This window comes from Pezoporus wallicus, unplaced genomic scaffold (genome assembly GCF_028554395.1).
Source record: "Pezoporus wallicus isolate ANWC-B61680 ecotype Strahan unplaced genomic scaffold, APGP_CSIRO_Pwel_v1 contig_6999, whole genome shotgun sequence".
NCBI classification, from domain to species: Eukaryota; Metazoa; Chordata; class Aves; order Psittaciformes; family Psittacidae; genus Pezoporus; species Pezoporus wallicus.
Genome location: NW_026640180.1, coordinates 2,968,472 through 2,987,353, shown reverse-complemented (window position 1 = coordinate 2,987,353; position 18,882 = coordinate 2,968,472). Strand labels below are relative to the sequence as shown.

At 42.6% G+C, this 18,882-nt stretch overlaps 1 protein-coding gene across 3 annotated transcripts in view; it reads right to left on the bottom strand.

The window, feature by feature from the left end:
• Positions 1 to 11,703: 11,703 nt before the first annotated feature.
• BMPR1B (bone morphogenetic protein receptor type 1B) overlaps positions 11,704 to 18,882 on the bottom strand; it is a 190,690-nt gene continuing 183,511 nt past the window's right edge. For all 3 annotated transcript variants that reach the window (XM_057417963.1, XM_057417964.1, XM_057417962.1), the window contains 4 exons: positions 18,302 to 18,599; positions 15,847 to 16,022; positions 14,375 to 14,505; positions 11,704 to 12,873 (listed from right to left, as the gene is read on the bottom strand). In XM_057417963.1, coding sequence (XP_057273946.1) covers positions 12,748 to 12,873; positions 14,375 to 14,505; positions 15,847 to 16,022; positions 18,302 to 18,599 — 731 coding nt within the window. In that variant the 3' untranslated portion in view covers positions 11,704 to 12,747. The remainder of the gene's footprint in view (positions 12,874 to 14,374; positions 14,506 to 15,846; positions 16,023 to 18,301; positions 18,600 to 18,882) is intronic.

Here is an 18,882-nt window from a genome sequence, read left to right as displayed (position 1 = left end):
GGATGTTGTTTACATCAAATTCTGGACAGGGGTAAGGAGACTGTCCATGGCTCTTTATATTTTTTTGTTTAAAGCCATTCTAGACAAGGCTATGGACAGTTGGTTGTGGCTATTTCAGCTTATTGGTTTCTGGTGAATTCAGATTTTGGCTACAATTCTGCACATTAATTGTCTCACAATGATCCTCCTGTCACTGTTCTGTTTCCTAGACCTACTTGTAAAAAAATAGCAAACCAGAAAACCAGAGTTAAAAGGTGTGCATCTAGAAAGCAGGTACTCTGGGTGCTAAGCAGGAACACACGTAAAGTCCTATTCCTTCCCTGAGGCAGTCTTACTGAGGCTGAGTGGAGAATAATAGCTATAGGACAGCAGGGAACATAAGGTTTGGAGTCAGTTTTCATTTCACAACATAACAACACCTTTTTGCACCCCTGTGCAATATGAGGGGGTTTGATATGCAATGCAGAGTGGTTAGCGGGGGGGAAAGAAACCCAGAAAAAAAAAGAAAAAAAGTTGCTATGATAATTATTTACTAATTAGTATCTAGTACAAGGATTATAATTATTATTATTAATATTATTATTGTTACCATTATTACTTTATTTCTAATTTTGTCAGCAGCAGAATGAATCATTCCAGTTTTTATGGCACCTGTTGTCCCCTTCCTGAACATCTTGCAAGACATCTGTCTTTCCCTTCTCCAGCCATCATTTTCTTCCTCTGAAGTCCTCTACTAGCCTACACTGGTTGCTCACATCATGTTAGCATTTCTGTGCTTCATGCCTGTTGCAAAGGTGGTATAAACTGGTGACACTGCTATAGTCACTGATCTGCACCCATAGAGGATCCAACCCAGCACCCCTCCCTGTGATGTTTAGCACCACTTTGGTGCCTCCAGGTTGCTCTAAGAAGCAATCCTGTCCCAAGGTGGCTGTGAACCAGTGACAACCTCCCAGTCCAAATACACTTAGACCACTGGATCAGGGACACAGGTGTAAGCACATGGAGGCACTGACGCTGATTTGTGCATTCAGTGTGGGTCTCCATATGTCTTGCTTTGCTTTGAAGTCATCTGAGAGCCAGCAGCTCCCACAGAGCTGCAGATACTCGCTGTACAGAAACACACCAGATCCCATAATGTTTATGGTGGTCAAGGCTAACTGGGAGTCCTCTGCTGGGTCTTTTCTGGGTGAGATGCAACCATGTCCCTCTTGTCCACCACAAGCAGCTAAAGTGGGAACTCGCAAAGGGAGCCAAATTTGCCTGTTCAGTTGTCACTGCACATGTATTTTGTTTTCTGCTCAGTGAAAAGACTGGTTCTTTGGTACATGACAGTGCGTAGGACTGCAGTAGTTTTACTGCCAGGTTGTCTGTCCTCTCCTGGTGCAAAAAGGCTTTCTTCCCCAGCCTGTCCTTTCCAGGTTTCCAGCCAGGCCCTGTTGTGCACATATGCATGTAGTCCCACTCTGTGTGCTTCCCAAGACTGGAGATGGCTTGTTTTCCTTCATGGTTTTGGTTTTGTTTTTCCCCAAGGCTTTCCAGATTGCGCCTTGAAAGGTAACTTTGAAAATGTCATTGGTCAAAAGGAAAGGAAAATTCCATCTGCCCTTTCTCCCATTTGACATTTCACAGGCTTAGGACCTTTTAATTTCTCAGCTCCCTGACACCAGCGGGGTTTTGATTGACCATTGGGCAGCAATCATAAAGCTCTCGCTTCCCTCTAAAAGGTAATCCAGCAGATTGCAAACCAGCATCTCAGTCCGGAGGACATACATTTTAACTTTCAACATATGTCTGCATTTTGCCTGTGTAAGCCCACCTTCTTTTAATGTGGAGATGCCATGGGCATCCTTTCAACAACAATCATCTTTTTCACCTTAGGCATCTGATGCAGCCCATTGCAATGCTAATGGAAATCTGTGGCATTTAACAAAAATCCTGCATTCAGCTTCAGGAAGCCTTGGGGCTTCCAGCTCTGCCCTTTTCTTACATTTCTGACTTACCTTGGAGCTCTAAAACAACCCTTAAAAGATAGATCTCAGCTTTTCTCCCTCCTGTGCCATCTTCAGGTGTAACCATGGTTGTATTTAGTTTGTACTTCTTTACCCTTCCCGTGCATCCTTCCCGTGTGGCTCTTTTTCCAAGGTAGATGCATGAGCCAAACTGTCCTTCTGTCCCTTATCCTCTCCAGCTCAGTCTTTGTTAGCTGATGCCCAAGCTCACTGGTACTCCCAGCTCTCAGTTTTTGCTTGGTGGGCAGTGTGTGAAGCCTTCTCACTGGGGCCTTGCTGGAAAGTGTCTCATAGTTACCGCTATCAGTTGATGATCTTTTTGCCAGCTCTCTGACCCACTCCCCATGCCTCATCCAAGAGAAAACAGACGAGCAACAGCCTTAAAGTATTCTGGAGTATTTTCCTTTTGCAGTGTCACTGTAAAGGGGATTTACTGAGAGGAAAAGACATGCTCTGATTATGAGGAGCATTCATGGATGTGGATGGAGATCAAGAACATCACTGCTGGCAGCAGTGTTACTGCTGGGAAATGCAGCTGCTCTTCTTCCATCCCAAGTGTTCAGAAACCTTCCCTTCCCTACTTAGGTACTGAACGGTTTCTCCAGCTTTTCCTCCATCAGCCTTTATAGGGTCCCAGCACAGCACTGTGCCAGCTGCCTCAGCCCTGACAGGGAGCAGAGGCTGCCAGGGGTGGGCAAGCTTCCACCACAGAGTCACCACCACACGTTGTCCCAGCAGCTCCACACTTTTGCTTTGCCACTGCTGCTAACAGCAGCTCCCACCTCACCTGATGCTCCCTCTGCATTTATTTTGCTCAGGGTTTTTTAATTCCCTTTTTTTTCCCTGGCAGGGTATGTGCCTGGGGAAATGGCTCTGGCATAGGCTGGTGGTATGCATCCCTCAGCATCCCCATCCTGCTGCCCCAAGGAGGGAGGGTGGGAAGCAAAGATGCAAGGGCAGCCAGATCAGATCTTTCCGATTACTTTTGGTGGGAGAAAAAACATTGCGTGGACACAGTGCCATCTCGTGGGGCTGTGCTCCAGCTCCAGCATGCCACAGTAAGCAACATCGCTTGGGGAAAGGTTTTCTCCCATGTGGTGGCTCTTTAACAGGGCAAATAAGTCTGGCAGACAGAACCAATTCTTACAGCTTATTGTAACATTTTATATCAGGGAAGCACATCTGCTTTAAAAGAAAAAAAACGGCTGCAAGCTTCTTATCCTCCATTTATTACTTTTTTTTAATGGTTATCAGTTGTCCACCTTCAGCTATGTACTGTAGCAGCGTTGCTGCTCTTCACACCATCTCTTCATTACATGTTGGTTGCTAGCGCTATAAATAATATATATATTATATAAATATATATAACATATCTACTGACTTCAAGGAAAACCTTTTCTTTCCAAGTAAGAAACAGTGTTGGAAGCAGTCCTTTACACCTGATTTTTCTTCAGTTCCTCTTGTGTTGTGTTCTTGTAAAGGTGGCTGTCTGTGTATAGGGTAAGTTTGGGGTTTGGCTGGGATTTTTGAGAGTTTTCTGATCACAGCTGATCCACTGTATCTATCTCACTAAACAGTGCAAGACCTAAGTGCTGCTTTACTGAATCTCAGAAGTTTTGAGGCAGTGAGGGTCTCTTCAGTCAGGATTCGTTCCATGGGAGACCAAGAATCTTTTTTTTTTTCCCTGTACTGCTGGCAGAAATGCAGACACTCATGAGACATACTGGAGTCTGGGATGCCCATGGAGCAAAACATCTCTGTTCCTTGGGTTTCTCACTCTTTCTGTTGCTTACATATAGAATAAATGTGTTTACATGCTGTAAGCCCCTCATTGTGGACAGTGTCCTAATGTCTTCTATTGCTACCTACAGTAGTTTCTTCTTGCTTCTCCTTTTCTTCTTGTTTCGGGGTGTGGGGGTATGGGGAAAGGGCGGGGTGGAGGGGATGTCCTTAGGCCATTGAATGCTCTAGCCAAGTAGTTAGTTACCAGAGCTCTGAGGTTACTTCTAAACAAGATTATACTGGTGAGGTGTTCTTGTTTGTTTCTCTTTTAATCTCATGTCCAGGGCACTTTGTAAACTATCTTAATGAGTGTTCAGAAGTCTTTTCAGGTATTACTCTGTCCATGAAGTAACTGTTTGCAGGCTGGCTTACTTAATGGCAGGCAGTGCAAAGATGTGAGTAGTTTGTGAATGGAAACCAAACTTTTGGCCCTTCTCCCACAGGGATTCCAATGAGGTTTGACTTTGGGGTCATCACCACAGTCCATTCCTAGCTTGTATATGAGTAGCTTAAGTTCATAAAATGAGCTGCACTGCAGAATTTTAAATGCTGAAGCATGTATCATCTCAGACATCCTTTGATATGGGAATTTAACAGAAATGTGGTGTGTGTGTGTGTGTGTGTGTATACATGCATACAGAGACGAAAACAAAGGACACCTACCACAGGATGCTTTTAACTCTGATGTTAGTTGTGGGCATCCTCTTATGACCAATTTCTGCTTGTGAAGGTGAAGGTCAAAATTCAGTGCTGTATCATCACTGCAAGGTCAAATAAGCAGTACTGCGAGAGCCAACAGAATAAAACCTGGCAAGGCACTAGAATTGGACTTGAACCAAAGCCACAGAAATAAACTCTCAAGTTTGGTAGGTCAAGCTCCTCGATTGAAATAGCCGCATTTAGTTTATTTACTTACTTGTCCTTTAAGCTTGACACCTGCTCCCTGAAATCTGAAAATCCCTTTATCTGAAAGTCCTTTGATAAGCTCTGCCTGTACAAGAAAGCAGCAATAATCCAGAGTTCCCACAAGCCTCTATCACCAAATAGGTATTTCACATTTTCTGTGATGTTGGTTAAATGTATTTAATAGTGGCTCAGTCTCCTCGACTGCTTACAAAGAGATTAATTGCTATGTTTGCTGTACCCTGGGCCTGGCCTTTTCCCCCAGAGCATCCCATGCTGTGGCATGCGAGTAACTTCTGGATGCCTGTGAAGAAGTGGGATGTAATCAGGCAGGGCCATCCCTCAGTGGTGAGGTGGGTCTCTGAGTACTGGCACTCTGGCCTCCAGCTGCCAGTTGCAGCTGGTGGGACAATAGCCCTAGATGAGAAAAGCTTGTGTGGCCCAAAGATCCTCTTTGGCTGCTGCCAGCTGGCTCTTGCTATGGATTGCAAGTAAATTTGGGAGCTCAAACAACATGAATAGAAAGCAAAATCAGTCTGGAAAGTAAACAAAACTAGGCAGAATACGCAGCAAAACACTCATCTCCCATACATCTTGTAAGGCACCTTGCAAATACACCCCTGAGCCACGAGCCAATAACCTACCTTGAAACAGGATGCGTGACACAGCCAAGACAGAGAACTTATGGCATTACCGTTTTGGCACATCTGTGTGGTAGACTTTTTTGCTAACACATTTTTTGTCTGTAAATGTTGAATAATAATAATAATAATAAAAATGTAAGATGGTACCTTTGGTACCTTTCCAAAGCAAAGAAGGAGGGCCTATAGGAAATGAAATGTCTGTGCAGCCTGGGCCAAGAAGGAGGGTGTATTGCATTTCTCCCTCTGCTTCCCATGTCTCAGCTATACCAGGGTTCATGGGATTTGTTTTCTTTGCTATTCAGATCTGGAGAACTGTTTTGATTTTGATTTCCCTGTTGCTGTATCTTCTATGCAATTCCTTTTCTAACAACTGACTTACTACCAGAGAAGTGCTAGCCATTGCATTATTTGTATTGCTGTATAGTGGAGGTGTGGTTTACTAGTTCTGAGTGTGCCTCTTACCCTCCCCCCTCCTTTTTCTCTTTCCCTCTGTTTGTAAATGCCTGCATTTATTCTGTCAGCCTGACATGTACAAAGTGTAAGAAAGAATTTTTAAACAGGTAATAAATTATATTTATAAGCAACTGAAAAAAAAAATACACCACTGCCTTGTGTTCAATTGTTTAGTTCCTGGAAGCTGTGAAGGAAAGAGAAGCCTTTTATTTAAGTTCTTTAAAACTCTGCTCAAAAGATTCTTTGCAAGAGAGCAGGCATGGGTGGCCCTGCAGCACCAGCTCATGTGGCTGTCCCCTTGCAGCTATGGGAATGGAACTGGGTCTGGCAGGACTGGCAGCTAACTGAGCCAATACCTGATGCTCTGAGACCAGATGGAATACCGGGCTTAATCAAATATGCTGAGTATGGCACAGAGCTACGGCCAAGCACCAGTGGCAGGTTTACTCTATGCAAAAGCCACTGCACCTTTGGCAACATGGAGGGAGAACTATTCATTTTTTTCAGATGTCACTGTTATCATCTTCTCTATAATAAGAAGAGGTAGATTATATATGAAGAGGACTTGGGGCTTTGACATGAAGAGAAAAGCTGTATCCCAGGGGACACATGGCATCATAACTTCTTCAATGGTAACTTTGGCCACCATAATGCCACTGTTAAAGAGAGCTGAGCTGCAGGCAGGACTAGTTTCTGCAAAATTAAGATGCTCACTTTGGACACAAGTCACTGCTTTTAGATTCCCAGTGTCTGGCTGCCTTTCTCTTTGCATACTTAGCTTTCACAGGAGACAAGCTCTTTCTGTTCTTCACACTATTTTCACCCTGTCTACATGTATTGCCAAACTACATGTATTGACAAAAGTTTTCCTTTGGTTTCTGACAGCCCCGTGGGTTGCGTCAGCTATAGCCTGCAGCCTGGTACTGGCCAAGCAGTTCCCTCCTATCATAGAATCAGAATGGTTTGGATTGGAAGGAACCTTAAAAATCATCTAGTTCCTGCCTTCCACTCACTAGACCAGGTTGCTCAAATCCCCATCATGGCCTTGAACATTTCCAGGGATGAGGCATCCATAGTTTCTCTGGGCAATGTGTGCCAGTGCCTCACCACAGTAGCTTCTTCCCTATATCTAACTTAAATCTACCCTCTTTCTTTCAGTTTGAAGCCATTCCCCCTTGTCCTGTCACTACATGCCCTTGTAAAAAGCCCCTCTTCAGCTTCCTTGCAGGCCCCCTTTAGGCACTGGAAGCTGCTCTAAGGTCTCTCCAGAGCCTTCTCTTTTCCAGGCTGAAAAAGCCCAGGTCTCTCAGCCCATCTTCACAGAGAGGTACTCCAGCCCTCTGATCATTTTCATGGTCCTCATCCGGACTTGCTATCTTCAAGGACTTTTCCTTCATGTACCTCACCTCTAGCTGTTTTGAGACTCCTGGAACTGTCTGCTGTGAAGGTGGGACTGCAGCTCTCCTTCCTAAGGAGGGAAAGGTACTGTTTGGCATGCTTCACAGGGAAGCAGAGCTCTGGCTTTGGCATAGGGCAGTAAGTAGCGTGACTCTGCCGAACTTAAATGGAAGCAAAACAATCCTAATGTTGCCTGCAACTGCAGAAGATACAGGTAGCTGAGCCCAAGGCTAAATTTTAGTCTTGCACCTAGCAAGGTGGAGAGGGAAGAAAACAAGAAGAGAGCCTAAGACTACCCCAGAAAGCCCTATCTAGAAAGTTAGCGGGAAAAGCTAGCAGGATAGGAGAAACAGAGGGCAGCTACAGAAACACCTATCTCAGCAGCATGCTAGAGAAGGGGCAGCCCAGACGGGCTGTGCTGGAGCACCACATCACCTTCAGCACTGTGCAGCCAAGAAGGGGCAGAAGCAGCCCAAAACTACAGGATACAGGGACATGTCAGGGATAATGTGCAAGAAGCATGGGACTTTCCCATGTAGATGTGGCCTGGCCGAGAGACTGTGGAAATGCTGCAGAAGAATAACTGCAAAGCTCTGCTGATGATGACAGGTGGCCTGGGGCAAAGCAGGAGGGCTGCAGGGTCTGTATTAGCACTAGGATGATGCTCAAGGGAAGAATGCTGTTTACACATTTACTCTGGATGTAACTGGTAAGGTGATTACATGTTAGGAAACACTGAGCTGCAACACAGCAGTGCAGAATGAGAGGAGAGCTCAGGCTGTACATACAAATACACACAAATATCTCCCTATATGTCAAGATGCATATGCTCCAACATCTCTCAGTATTAAGCAGCACCACATTTCAGCTGAGACAATGTATGTAGGCTGCAACTTTTTTCCCCCTGAAGCACATGGCTAGAAAATACAGCTTCGTGCACACATAACCTCTTGTGCCGTTAAAAATAGTCACGATTCATAAATATGTGGGGGAAAGAAAGGAAGAGAGGGCCTCACAAAAATAATATGCGAATGCTAAATTTCTATAGATTTACATAATCAGCCACAAAATGTGAGTGACTGCTCCATTAGCGATAACACTATTTTAATTACTATTTCTCTCTTCACTGAGTTGTGAAAATGGGTGATGCTTTTATATGCCAGTGAAAACATATGCAACATCTTGCTGGTTTACTTATTTGCTCACATGGAAAATCGTATTTAAAATAAATACATAAAATGAGGCATGGTGTCGTGGTTTAAAACCAGTCAGGCAGCTCGTTCACTCGCTCCCCCCACTTCTTGCCCTCCCCCTACTCCCGGAGGGATGGAGACGAGCATTGAAAAGAATGCAACTCCCACGGGTTGAGATAAGAACAGTTTAGTAACTAAGGTGCAACACAAATCACTACTGCTACCACCAATAATAACAATGATAAAGGAAATAACAAGGGAAGAGAATACAACACCTCAGCACCAGCCAACCGATAACTCGCCCCCCCAGCCTGACCAAGCTCCGTCCGATACCTCCTCCAATTCCGCAGTGCACCAGCCCTTCCATGTAACTCTCAGTTACATCCTGGGCATGAACGTGCTGTGGTAGGGATTCCTCTTTGGCCAGTTTGGGTCAGGTGTCCTGTCTCTGCTTCCTCCTGGCTTCCCCTCCTCCCTGGCAGAGCATGAGGCTCGCAAAGTTCTTGGCCAAACCAAAACATCGGTGTTATCAGCTCTGTTCCCGAGCCGAAAGTCAAAACACTGCACTGCACCAGCTACCAAGAAGGAGAAAAATGACTGCTACTGCTGAACCCAGGATACATGGTCAAAACAATCTAGCCAGGGAAACAGAACCCAAAGGTGGTGCTTTTCAAGCACATGAAAAGTAAATAGAAGTAAAACCAACCTCTTTCATGGCGACATGGAAACAATTTTATTTGGGGGGAATGTTAAACCAACCATATACATATAGTTTGAACAAATAGAACGTAACACAGTTTGTTCCCCAGGTTTTCTAATTACAGTATTTACAGCTTTAATAAGGCACTGGTTCTCAAAAAAGAACACAAATTAGTTTTTTAGTCTTTAAATTGTCAACCTTTTCTTTAACAGAAATAACTTTGTGCTAGAGAAAGGATAGCAGTTGTTAGATGGCAGCTCTCTTTCTTTTTTTCTGGTGAATCTGTTTTTCCTCTTCTCCCACTTACCTCTGCCATCTTATTTGTATCAATAAGTCACTAAACTAAACTTCCTTCAGCGATTTACATTTCAAAGCCGGATTTCCGGACTTGTGGGCACCACTGACTTCCAAGCCTTCATCAATGTGAACTGTGAAACTACCAAAATCTGGAAGTGACATTAAAAGGCCAAACCGGGCAAAATAAATGTACTAACCTGTAGTCACTGTACTTGCTAAAACCACAATATACTCAGTAAGTGTTGCAGAAAGTCAACCATGCAGCTGGTAACTTGAATGTTACAGTGCTAGAATGACTTCTATGCTTGCCTTAGGCTGTTTTCTGGCCATAGGAATATCCCTTTACAATAGCACTGATTACAGGTGGGTAGACTTGAGGGTAAAATCCGGCCTTTCAAGTCCTGGGAGAAAATGGGTAGGCACTAGTTAAACAACTTTTGCTTTCTCAGAGTGTGTCTCCTCACATATATATCGCTCTCTTTATTTTCCTACACAGCACCGTTGCAGCGATTTGTCATTTATGCATTTTCATAAATAAATACTATGTTTTATTTAGTGCTTTATCATCTGTAATAGTTTACTCTTAATCCACACACTGGAGTTATTCCAGACTCCCAACTGAATATATATATATTTGTATATATATATAAACCACAAAAACTCGAACATTTAACATACATACTTTATGTAACCTATCAACCAGTATCTTAGATCCCTTTCTTTTGGACCAAAAAAGGTAAGATTTGTTCAGAAAACCAGCAACTGGCCCTTCCTTTCTCTCGCAACACACACTGATGGCAGGTGCCCTGTGTCCACCAGCCAGCAAAGCACCCTCCAAAACAGTTTGGGGGAAAGCCATAATAATGATAATAAAAATGTATTTGAGGAAAGCAGACGTGAAATACACCTAAACGCAGAAGGGAAGAGGCATCTCTGCTGCACAACCACTTACCCAGGACCTCCAGGGACCAGGCACAGAGGTGGGACCAATTGAGCCTGCCTCCAACCGAAGTCCCATCTGCTTTGTCAGAGATGAAAAAACCCAGTTCCTTGGGGCTGTGCTGGTTACTATGAAAGGGCATGAAAGTGAAAGGAGTGAGAGTGGAAACCCTGTGGCTTAATTCAGTAAGATAAAAAGGTGAAGAGATGCTAGGCTCTTCTCATTTGGGGCTGCAATCTTCAAGCCAAGGTAGGCAAGGAAAGGAGCAAACTCTGCTCTCAGACAAGTAAGCACACTGCTTTTTAAGGACAGGGTAAACCAGCATTGCCCCCTCAGAGCCACGGTTTGGTGTACTATTAGCTCTCAGAGATATTCTTTTGTATTCCTCAGTATTTTTGGGTACAGGAAGCAAAATCGCACTGTGGAAAAAAAACTCTAATTAACAAAAATCCCCTGATTAAAATTTTTAACAGCTATAATCATGGAGGTCTTGCTGAGTCTCTTGAACCTGTGCATTCTTCTGTTAGCTTGAAACTATAAAATGGAAATTTTTCCAGCTAGAAATACCTTCAGGGAGTTGTGAAGTTAAACCCCAATTATATACCTACCTACCACAAATAAATCAGTTTTGTCCAAAATGGGAAAAAAGGAAGCATTACAGAAATGCTGAGGCTAAATCCAGCATGGCAATTATTTCAATTCAGAAACAGGCTTAGCATAATCAAAGCAGCATTTTTGTAAGGACTTACTTCAAGATTAAACTGAACATTATCTAGTGAAAGAGGACATAGGCAAAAACTTTAAAAACCAAACCAAGGGTAAAGAAGGGTAAACTGGTAACTCTGTACATCTCAGCTTTCATAATCTGACGAAGAACACAGGCCCTTCCAAAGAAAGTACTTCACAGGGAATATTCCACCTCTAATTTCCCCTTCTGTGGTATGAACATCGCAGCAATTGCTGCAGCCCCAGAAAGGAGGAATAGGGAAAGACCATCAACACGTTTCCCTTTGCTCTTCTCCTCTAAAAGCTTGTCTTGCTGGGAACCATGTGGTATGCAGCCCTAGTGTTGCCTCCCAGAGGTAGGGAGGATTCTGGGATGCCGCATGAAAAAGTAAGGCAAATAAATGAAGCTTTGAGGCAAATGGCTCATTTTGTGGTGCCTCTCCCGACAGCGGGAGAAGCACTGGAGGTTCTTGCCTGCTGTTGGCTACAGTGCCCAGCATTCACCACCCACCCGAGTCCCATACTCCTTCCCTGTGGACTTCCTACTGCAGTCGGGAAGCACCAGGTATCCTTGCTTAAAGAAAAATGATTGCCACCCCAAAATTCCCAATTTGGGGGGTTTTCACTTTCCCTTAAAAAAGGAAACACGTATGTTTCTTTCCAGCTGTGGTTATAGATGGATACCTTACTTTCACACAGTCAAAAGAGCAAGTTAGTAATTTTTTCTCACAAGGAACTTCCTCTCACCCAGTGGTTGTGTACGTATGTGACAGCAGTTTCAAATTCACCAGCAGATCCAAACGTGTACTTCATTTCCACTCACACACAAAGCATTTTATTTTGCAGTGGAAGAAAAGATAGAAAAAAGAAAGCCAAGAAAAGGGGCACTTGCTTATCGTCCTAGTACCATACTCATCAGATTGCCTGGAAACATGAAGAGCTTCTTCAAACAAGTCACACCAAAACATATTCATACAGCTCCAGATTATCTCAAATGAAGTATGATCTCCCCTGGGACAAGCCACCCATAGGAACCCAGCTGCCTGTGCTCTAACCATGGCAGGAATGCAGTCGGGCTTCATGTCTATACTGTGAGAACCACTCACACAAGAAGGGCTATGGAAAGTCATCTCTGCATGTAGGTGACTTCTAAGACAATTCCCATTACAGCTCCTCTGAGCTGCACAGGCGCACCTGCCTGTTTTGTTAAAAGCTGGAGTGCAATAGTCTCTTTAGAAATGAAAAATTTGCTTTGCTTTCATTTTCAGCAGTTTCTTCCTTTTTTTTTTTGTAATGTAGTAATATACATCTTTTTTTTTTACTTCTAACCAAGTTTTATTTTCATAAAATTTAAAGCAGTATCTTTTTTAAACAATCAAAATAATAATAACAATAATAATAATAATAAAATAATAAGTGGCTTTCACAGAAAGCAACATGCATAATCTTAAACCAGTTACTAAAACTGTATTTCCCCATGTAAACAAGGGCAGACAAGCCTCTTCTGATCTTCTATGTCAAAGTTCAGCTGATTTTTTTTGCAAAGGATTGTCTCTCTAAAAGCTGTTAAACAAACTTACAGCTGATCTTAAGCATGACTGTGTTGATGGTACTTATTACCGAGGACTTTTGATTGCTCTTCTGCCTGCACGAGAAAGTCCTTTTCCACGGGCCTTCATGAGAGCAGCCTCTGGCCAAGTCAGAGTTTAATGTCCTGAGACTCTGACATTTTGGCAAGTGTCTTCTTGACTCGCAGGGCTGTCAGCCGGGAGGCAGGATTGTGAGCCCAGCACTCCATCATCAGCTTCCCCATCTGCCGTAGGCACTGAGGAGAGAAATGGGAGAGAAAGTCCCGCCTGGGTCAGTGGAAAAGCAGACTGCAGTTGGCAGCAATGCAAAAACTGAAGGGAAAAGGTCTTTTCTAAGGGCAGCCAAAAAAAACAGACAACATGCTAGCTGGTACTGCTTTTCAAGAGCTTTTGCTGTCTGTATATTAAGGAGAGTTCTCTAAACATGCCAATTCCTCTTATAATGTATGACAAATTACAGTCTAGACTTGGATATATGCTCCAGAAGAGCACTTTTCTTATTTCTCCTTCCCCAAACCTGTGCAGCCTGACCTTCACAAGCGTGGCTCTGTAGAGTGAGCCCTTTGCTGTACAAACAGTGGAATTCATTTTCCTCAGCCAGCGACCAGCCCCGGGTGAGCATACACCCATGGCTCCTGCCCAGTTGCACAAGTCCTCAACCATCCCAGGGAGGTTGTTTTGGTTTCCCCCTCGGTTCCCAAATTGCCTATATCTCATGCCACCTAAATCTTTCATCTACCTGCAGAATATTCATCTACACGATGCTATTCCCAAATGGCAGCCAGTCTTCTGTGACTGTAGAAAACTTTACATCATTAAACTGTACCAATTAACATGATAAATGAGCCCTCCTCCATAGTATCTTGAGAGCAGGTTTGCCTGTGGTAAGTCAACTGTTCGTCTCCAATCCCATGAGCACAACTTTGCTTCGTTACAGATGCTCAGCAGGAGAGCTCAGATTTCTTCCCCAGCCATCTCACCTCCTTGTTTTATTCTGTAAAGTATTTTCTGGATCCTACGTCTCCTCTGAAAAGCCTGTAGCCCTCTGCTAAAATACCAAGAGGGACATGAGCATTGTTTTCTGTAAGATGCAAAGGAGTGAACGATCAGTGCAGCTCAGCTACTGTGGCTGTACTATTGCTAGTATCTTGCAATCATGCTAGCATAAAATCATAGCAAAATTGTGTTTCTAAGACCACACACAGTGATCACAGAAAGCTGTATGCTCATTTCATGTCAAAGAGAGAGGAGATATTTCCTTCTTATAAAAGGAAAAAGGTTGGAATCAAAGCCCACATATCAGCATACACTGAAGTAGCTGCCAATACACCAAGTATGCTGCAATTGTACTATATAATACAAAACAGCTTCTCTTTCAAGTTTTTTGGCTAGGCACTGATTTAATGCTATTAATGCAGGAAGCAGAAAGCAAAATGAGTGCAAGAGGAAAACAAAGAGTCCAAGATGGTCTGAGCACAGCCTGCTATTGCTGTGGGATCTGGTAAACAGCACATGAGGAACACACTTGCAAATATTGTAGGTTATGGCCCCTGGGGTTCTGAAACCTTCTGTGGGGATATCTGAGAAGCTCATGCTCTTTCCCAAGCCATGTTACACTGTGACTGGTGCTGGCACCAGTGGTAAAGCTCCTCCTTAGTCAAAATGATGCAGAACTGGGTCAACCTCACTCACTCGCTCTGCTTGAAAACAGAGGCTGCACTTTAAAAGCAACAGTACCTCATCACTGCTCCATCTGTTGGGAAACGAAGGGCGAAGTCTCTTGATACACACAATCTCCCGCATGTCCTCATATGAGGGGTCGGTGGGCACAAGGTCATGGTATGGAAGCTGGTATTCCTCAACTATTCCTGAAAGAAGTAATTAGTTGCCCATCATTTGCAAAAGATACCTTCCACTATGCTCTTCCCCTCTCATTTTATAACAGATTGGTCATACTGGTTAACAATTAGATGTACTTCTTAAAAGGACTTCCCTGCCCTAGAAGTTTATTTCACAGTCAAATTCCAATGTAACTATTGCCATGTAAAGACTGGGCAGACATCCTAATCTGAAAGCACAATTACTTGCCAAGTTAGACAGTTTCTACCACTACTGTCCCATCCGGCGATCTTCAGTAAATTATCACAGGAAGTGCTATTAACATAGGGCCTCTATCAGAGTAATCTGGCTGTGAAATAATCTTGAATTAGGTCTCCTTTTACCAGTGGAACTGGTGTATGTTAAAGGACACTTCTATGCCTTTTCAGAACTTGGCAACAACAAACACAACAACATTACAGATTTTACGTTACATAATTGCAAGGCACTTTACCAGTTTGTAAACAGGGATCTCGTTGCTCATCAGTGAAATTCAGCTTCTCTAGGGTAATGATGGAGTGAGCATTCAGCACACTACTGTGGGCTTTAAAGACCCATAAAGTCTGGTGAGCGTAGTGTAGACCCGAGAGAGTCATGCTCTCCTCTTACTTGCCACCAATGTGGCACATAACCGCTGCCAAATCATTTCTCTGCATTTAGCTTTCCTTGGTGGCAAAATAGAGGTAATAACACCCATCATTTCTGCACTACACTGAACTCTACATGCAGAAAGCACACATAGCCTATGTGTAGAAGGATGGATCTACGCCCTAAGTCTGCAGCTGGCCGCACTGCTTTATCTTTGCTGTCCTCACACTTGAATGCTTGATATCAGAATGAAATCACTGATATGACAACAATGTAATGAGTGCCACGTCCTTTTTTTTTATTTCTCTTTGTCTTATAAACAGTTTATTTGTTTTAAATAATGGCATAGCATCCCCCCAAATTGTTTGTCCTCTGCCTTCTAATTAACTCTTAACAAAACAAAGAAATCACTATTTTCTTTCTTCTAAAATAGTGAATACCCTCAGTCCAGCAAAATGTGTTACCATTGGAAAGGCCCCCAAATGAGTTCTGTATTCCTTCAGTGCAGGCATCAGCTGCCTTCAAATGAGCCATTAAAACACAGTCTAAATCTCTGCTGTCGAAGTAGCACTGACTGATGCTTTAAAATAAATTTCAACAAGAGAACAGATACTAAGAGAGTTACCTGTATGGTTTATCCACTTTTGTTCATTACAGTAAAAACAACTACCTACTGAAAAAGAAGATTTGGATCATAAATGGGGTTCACTGATACAATTAAAAGTGATCTTTCAGCTCTTTACCTCCTGAAACACATCTCCTTGCTATTTCCCAAAGGATGAGCCCAAAACTGTACATATCAGCCATGATGTACGACTGAAAATGGTTTCTATTCAAGCTTTCATCCAGCACCTCAGGAGGCATATAGCGTTTTGTTCCTACACGGGTGTTGGGAGGTATGTCCACCTCGTTTGTATCACTAAAAGAAAAAGAAGGGGGGAAAAGGGCATTAAATATGTGATAAAGTGGCTTGAAAAGAAAGCAAATTAGAGGAGAGAAGTAGTAAATTCACACCATACCCACTCTCAAATAAGGTCAAAGTAATGCATAATCTTAATGGAACAATTCTTACAAGGAAAGCCTCTTAAAGGCAACCCTCCTTAAAAGGTTGACCCCCACCTGAGGCTATGTTAAGCATTCAAATGCAGAACCAGTTTGTGAGATTTCAATAGTATTAAGCCTGAGCTCTAATGCTGGTGATAACAATCACATCTTCATCAAATGCTATTTTCTTAACATACTCCACCACCTAATGCTTTAGTCTTAGCAATTAATTGAGGACACTTTATAGCTGGGGCAGGATCACTTAGCTATAGCAAATCAGCTCTGCAGGTAACAGGAGTATAACCATTTTTTGTGCATGCATTATGTTTGATCTCTCCCAACTTTTACACATCAAGATGTGTAAACAGAGAGACATAAACGTGTAAAAAAATCTAATCAAATGTGTTACACTCCACAAATTTACCAGAAAATACAATGTATACCTAATGGGAAGAAAATTCCCATTAATTATGTGACAGGATTTACTACCTTTTTTTTTCTTACTAACTCAGATTCAGCTGCATCAGTTTTAATGTTTTTAAAAGTTCAATATGGTATATATTGTGGTTAGCTTAAAAAGGTCTATTTTCTCCACATTCAAAACATACATATTTTAAATGTGATGGATAAAATGAAATCTTGCAGGATAATTACACAACTTCTTCCATAATTTTTTTCACCTAGAGCAATTTTTTTTCACCATTATGAAAATGACAAAAAAAGCTGAGCCTGAGGCCACCTACACAGTCATTAAATCATACATATGCTGGCGGTATTTCTGCATACCTCCAAGAATGTAACATAAATTTAGTGACCTGCAGTGCCTTGCAACATCCCAAATAAAATGAGAAAGCAGAGAACTTAACTCATTAGCTTCAGCAGAGCACACCCCTTTCAATTACTTTTTTCTGCCCTCATCATTGCCTGAGAAATGCTGCCTAGGGAAGGATTCAGCATAAAAACAAGTCAAGTACGTAATGTAAATTCAATTTGGACTATGGCAAATACGTATTTCACCTTCTTTTACAGCAACACTTGGTAGTTCCTAGTTTGGTTCACACCTAGTTTGGTTCACACCTAAGCAGCATGCTGCCTCTGTACTTGTCAGGCAAGGAGCATCCACAAAGGGTGAATTTCTTCCCTGAAGCTTTTACAGAAAATAGTGCATTTCCAAGTTGCTGTTTTCTAGGACCCTGCTCCTTAACGTAAAAATATTCCTTCCTCATCTCCTAAAGAAAGGTTAGGTTCATAAGGGAAAAGCCTCACCAAGAAATCAGGTAGATGAGTGAATAGTGAGAACAGAAAAACTTGCCTTTCCTTACCTTCTGAACAATTTCAGTTCAAGATTTGTACAGAATTCTTACTTTCCTTTTTTTTTTTTGTTTTGTTTGATACTTCAGGGAGCACACGGTTTCAAAGCTGACCTCTGAAACTGCAACCTTCAGTGCATGGTCACATTTCTGTGCACAGGAAATTCAGGCACTTTGAACGCATCTCTACCACTGCTGAGAGCTCAAGCTCCTTTTCAATGGAGCTGTCAGACAGCAATGGCTCCTTTATGAATCCCAGGAGTAACTTGTCCTACTTGTCTGCTCTAAGTTGTTTAAACACACAACTAACTTTTTTTTTAATCAAATTTAAAAGGCATTTCAAAAATTAAATCTGTGCTTCAGCAATTTGATTTGTAGGAAATGAAACAAAAGGCAGTCCAAATGGGGTGCTTTTCAATAAATCCCAATTAGTAACTTCTGCAAATGATTAATATTATGCTATATAAGTTGTGACTGTATTACCTTGGGATCAGACAAACTGAAAGCTTCAGTGACAAGTTTACTGACATGACTTCAACCTGTCAGTGCTATGCCCTTTTAGCATGTGGCAGCAATGCTTGGGTTGCTACTGAGAGCAAAGTGATGAAAATGGAACCTTCATGCAAATGCAACTAATGTGCTTGACAGTTAAAAATTGTTTATACACCCACATTATGTGTTTATGTCGCACTCTCACCCACACAGGTAGCCTTCCTGACACACAGACATGAGCACACACACTGCAGGTGCTTTATTCACATGTACACACTTCCTCAGACATGAGCAAAACCAGAGTTTGCCTCTGATCTACCAACTTTTCCTCGCCTTCCTCACTTCTACTCACCTGATAAACTTAACAGCCAAGCCCAAATCTGCTATACAGCAGGTGCCGTTCTTTTTCACCAGGATATTCTTACTTTTTAGGTCACGGTGAGCAATAGCAGGTTTGCCTTGAGTACTGAAGATCTCAGTGTGAAGGTGGCACAAGCCACTAACCGAGGAGTAAGCCAGTTTTAGCATAGCTTTTGTGTCCAAGGTAGTAGATTTTAGATAATCATAAAGCGAGCCGTTCTCATGGTAGTCAGTGATGAGATACAGCTGGGTCCAAGATCCTGTACCTTTAATGTCTGCGGCAATGAATCCTGCAGAAAAAAGATTTTCATTTATAATACTTCTCAGGGCTTTTTTGGTTGCTCAGAACTCTCAACTGACAAGACACTTCAATGGTTTTATTTTAATAACATATTTAAATTCTTTCATCTTACTTCCATGTACCTCTAGCCTTTAACATATTTTCAGAAAGCCCAGATATGGAACTACAGGTGGCAGAAACAGACGCAGTGTTGGAGCATCAGTCCCCCAAGCCCACTCTTTTTTAACTTTTATTTATGCGTCAGTAATCCCTGTAACATCTTTCTTTTGGAA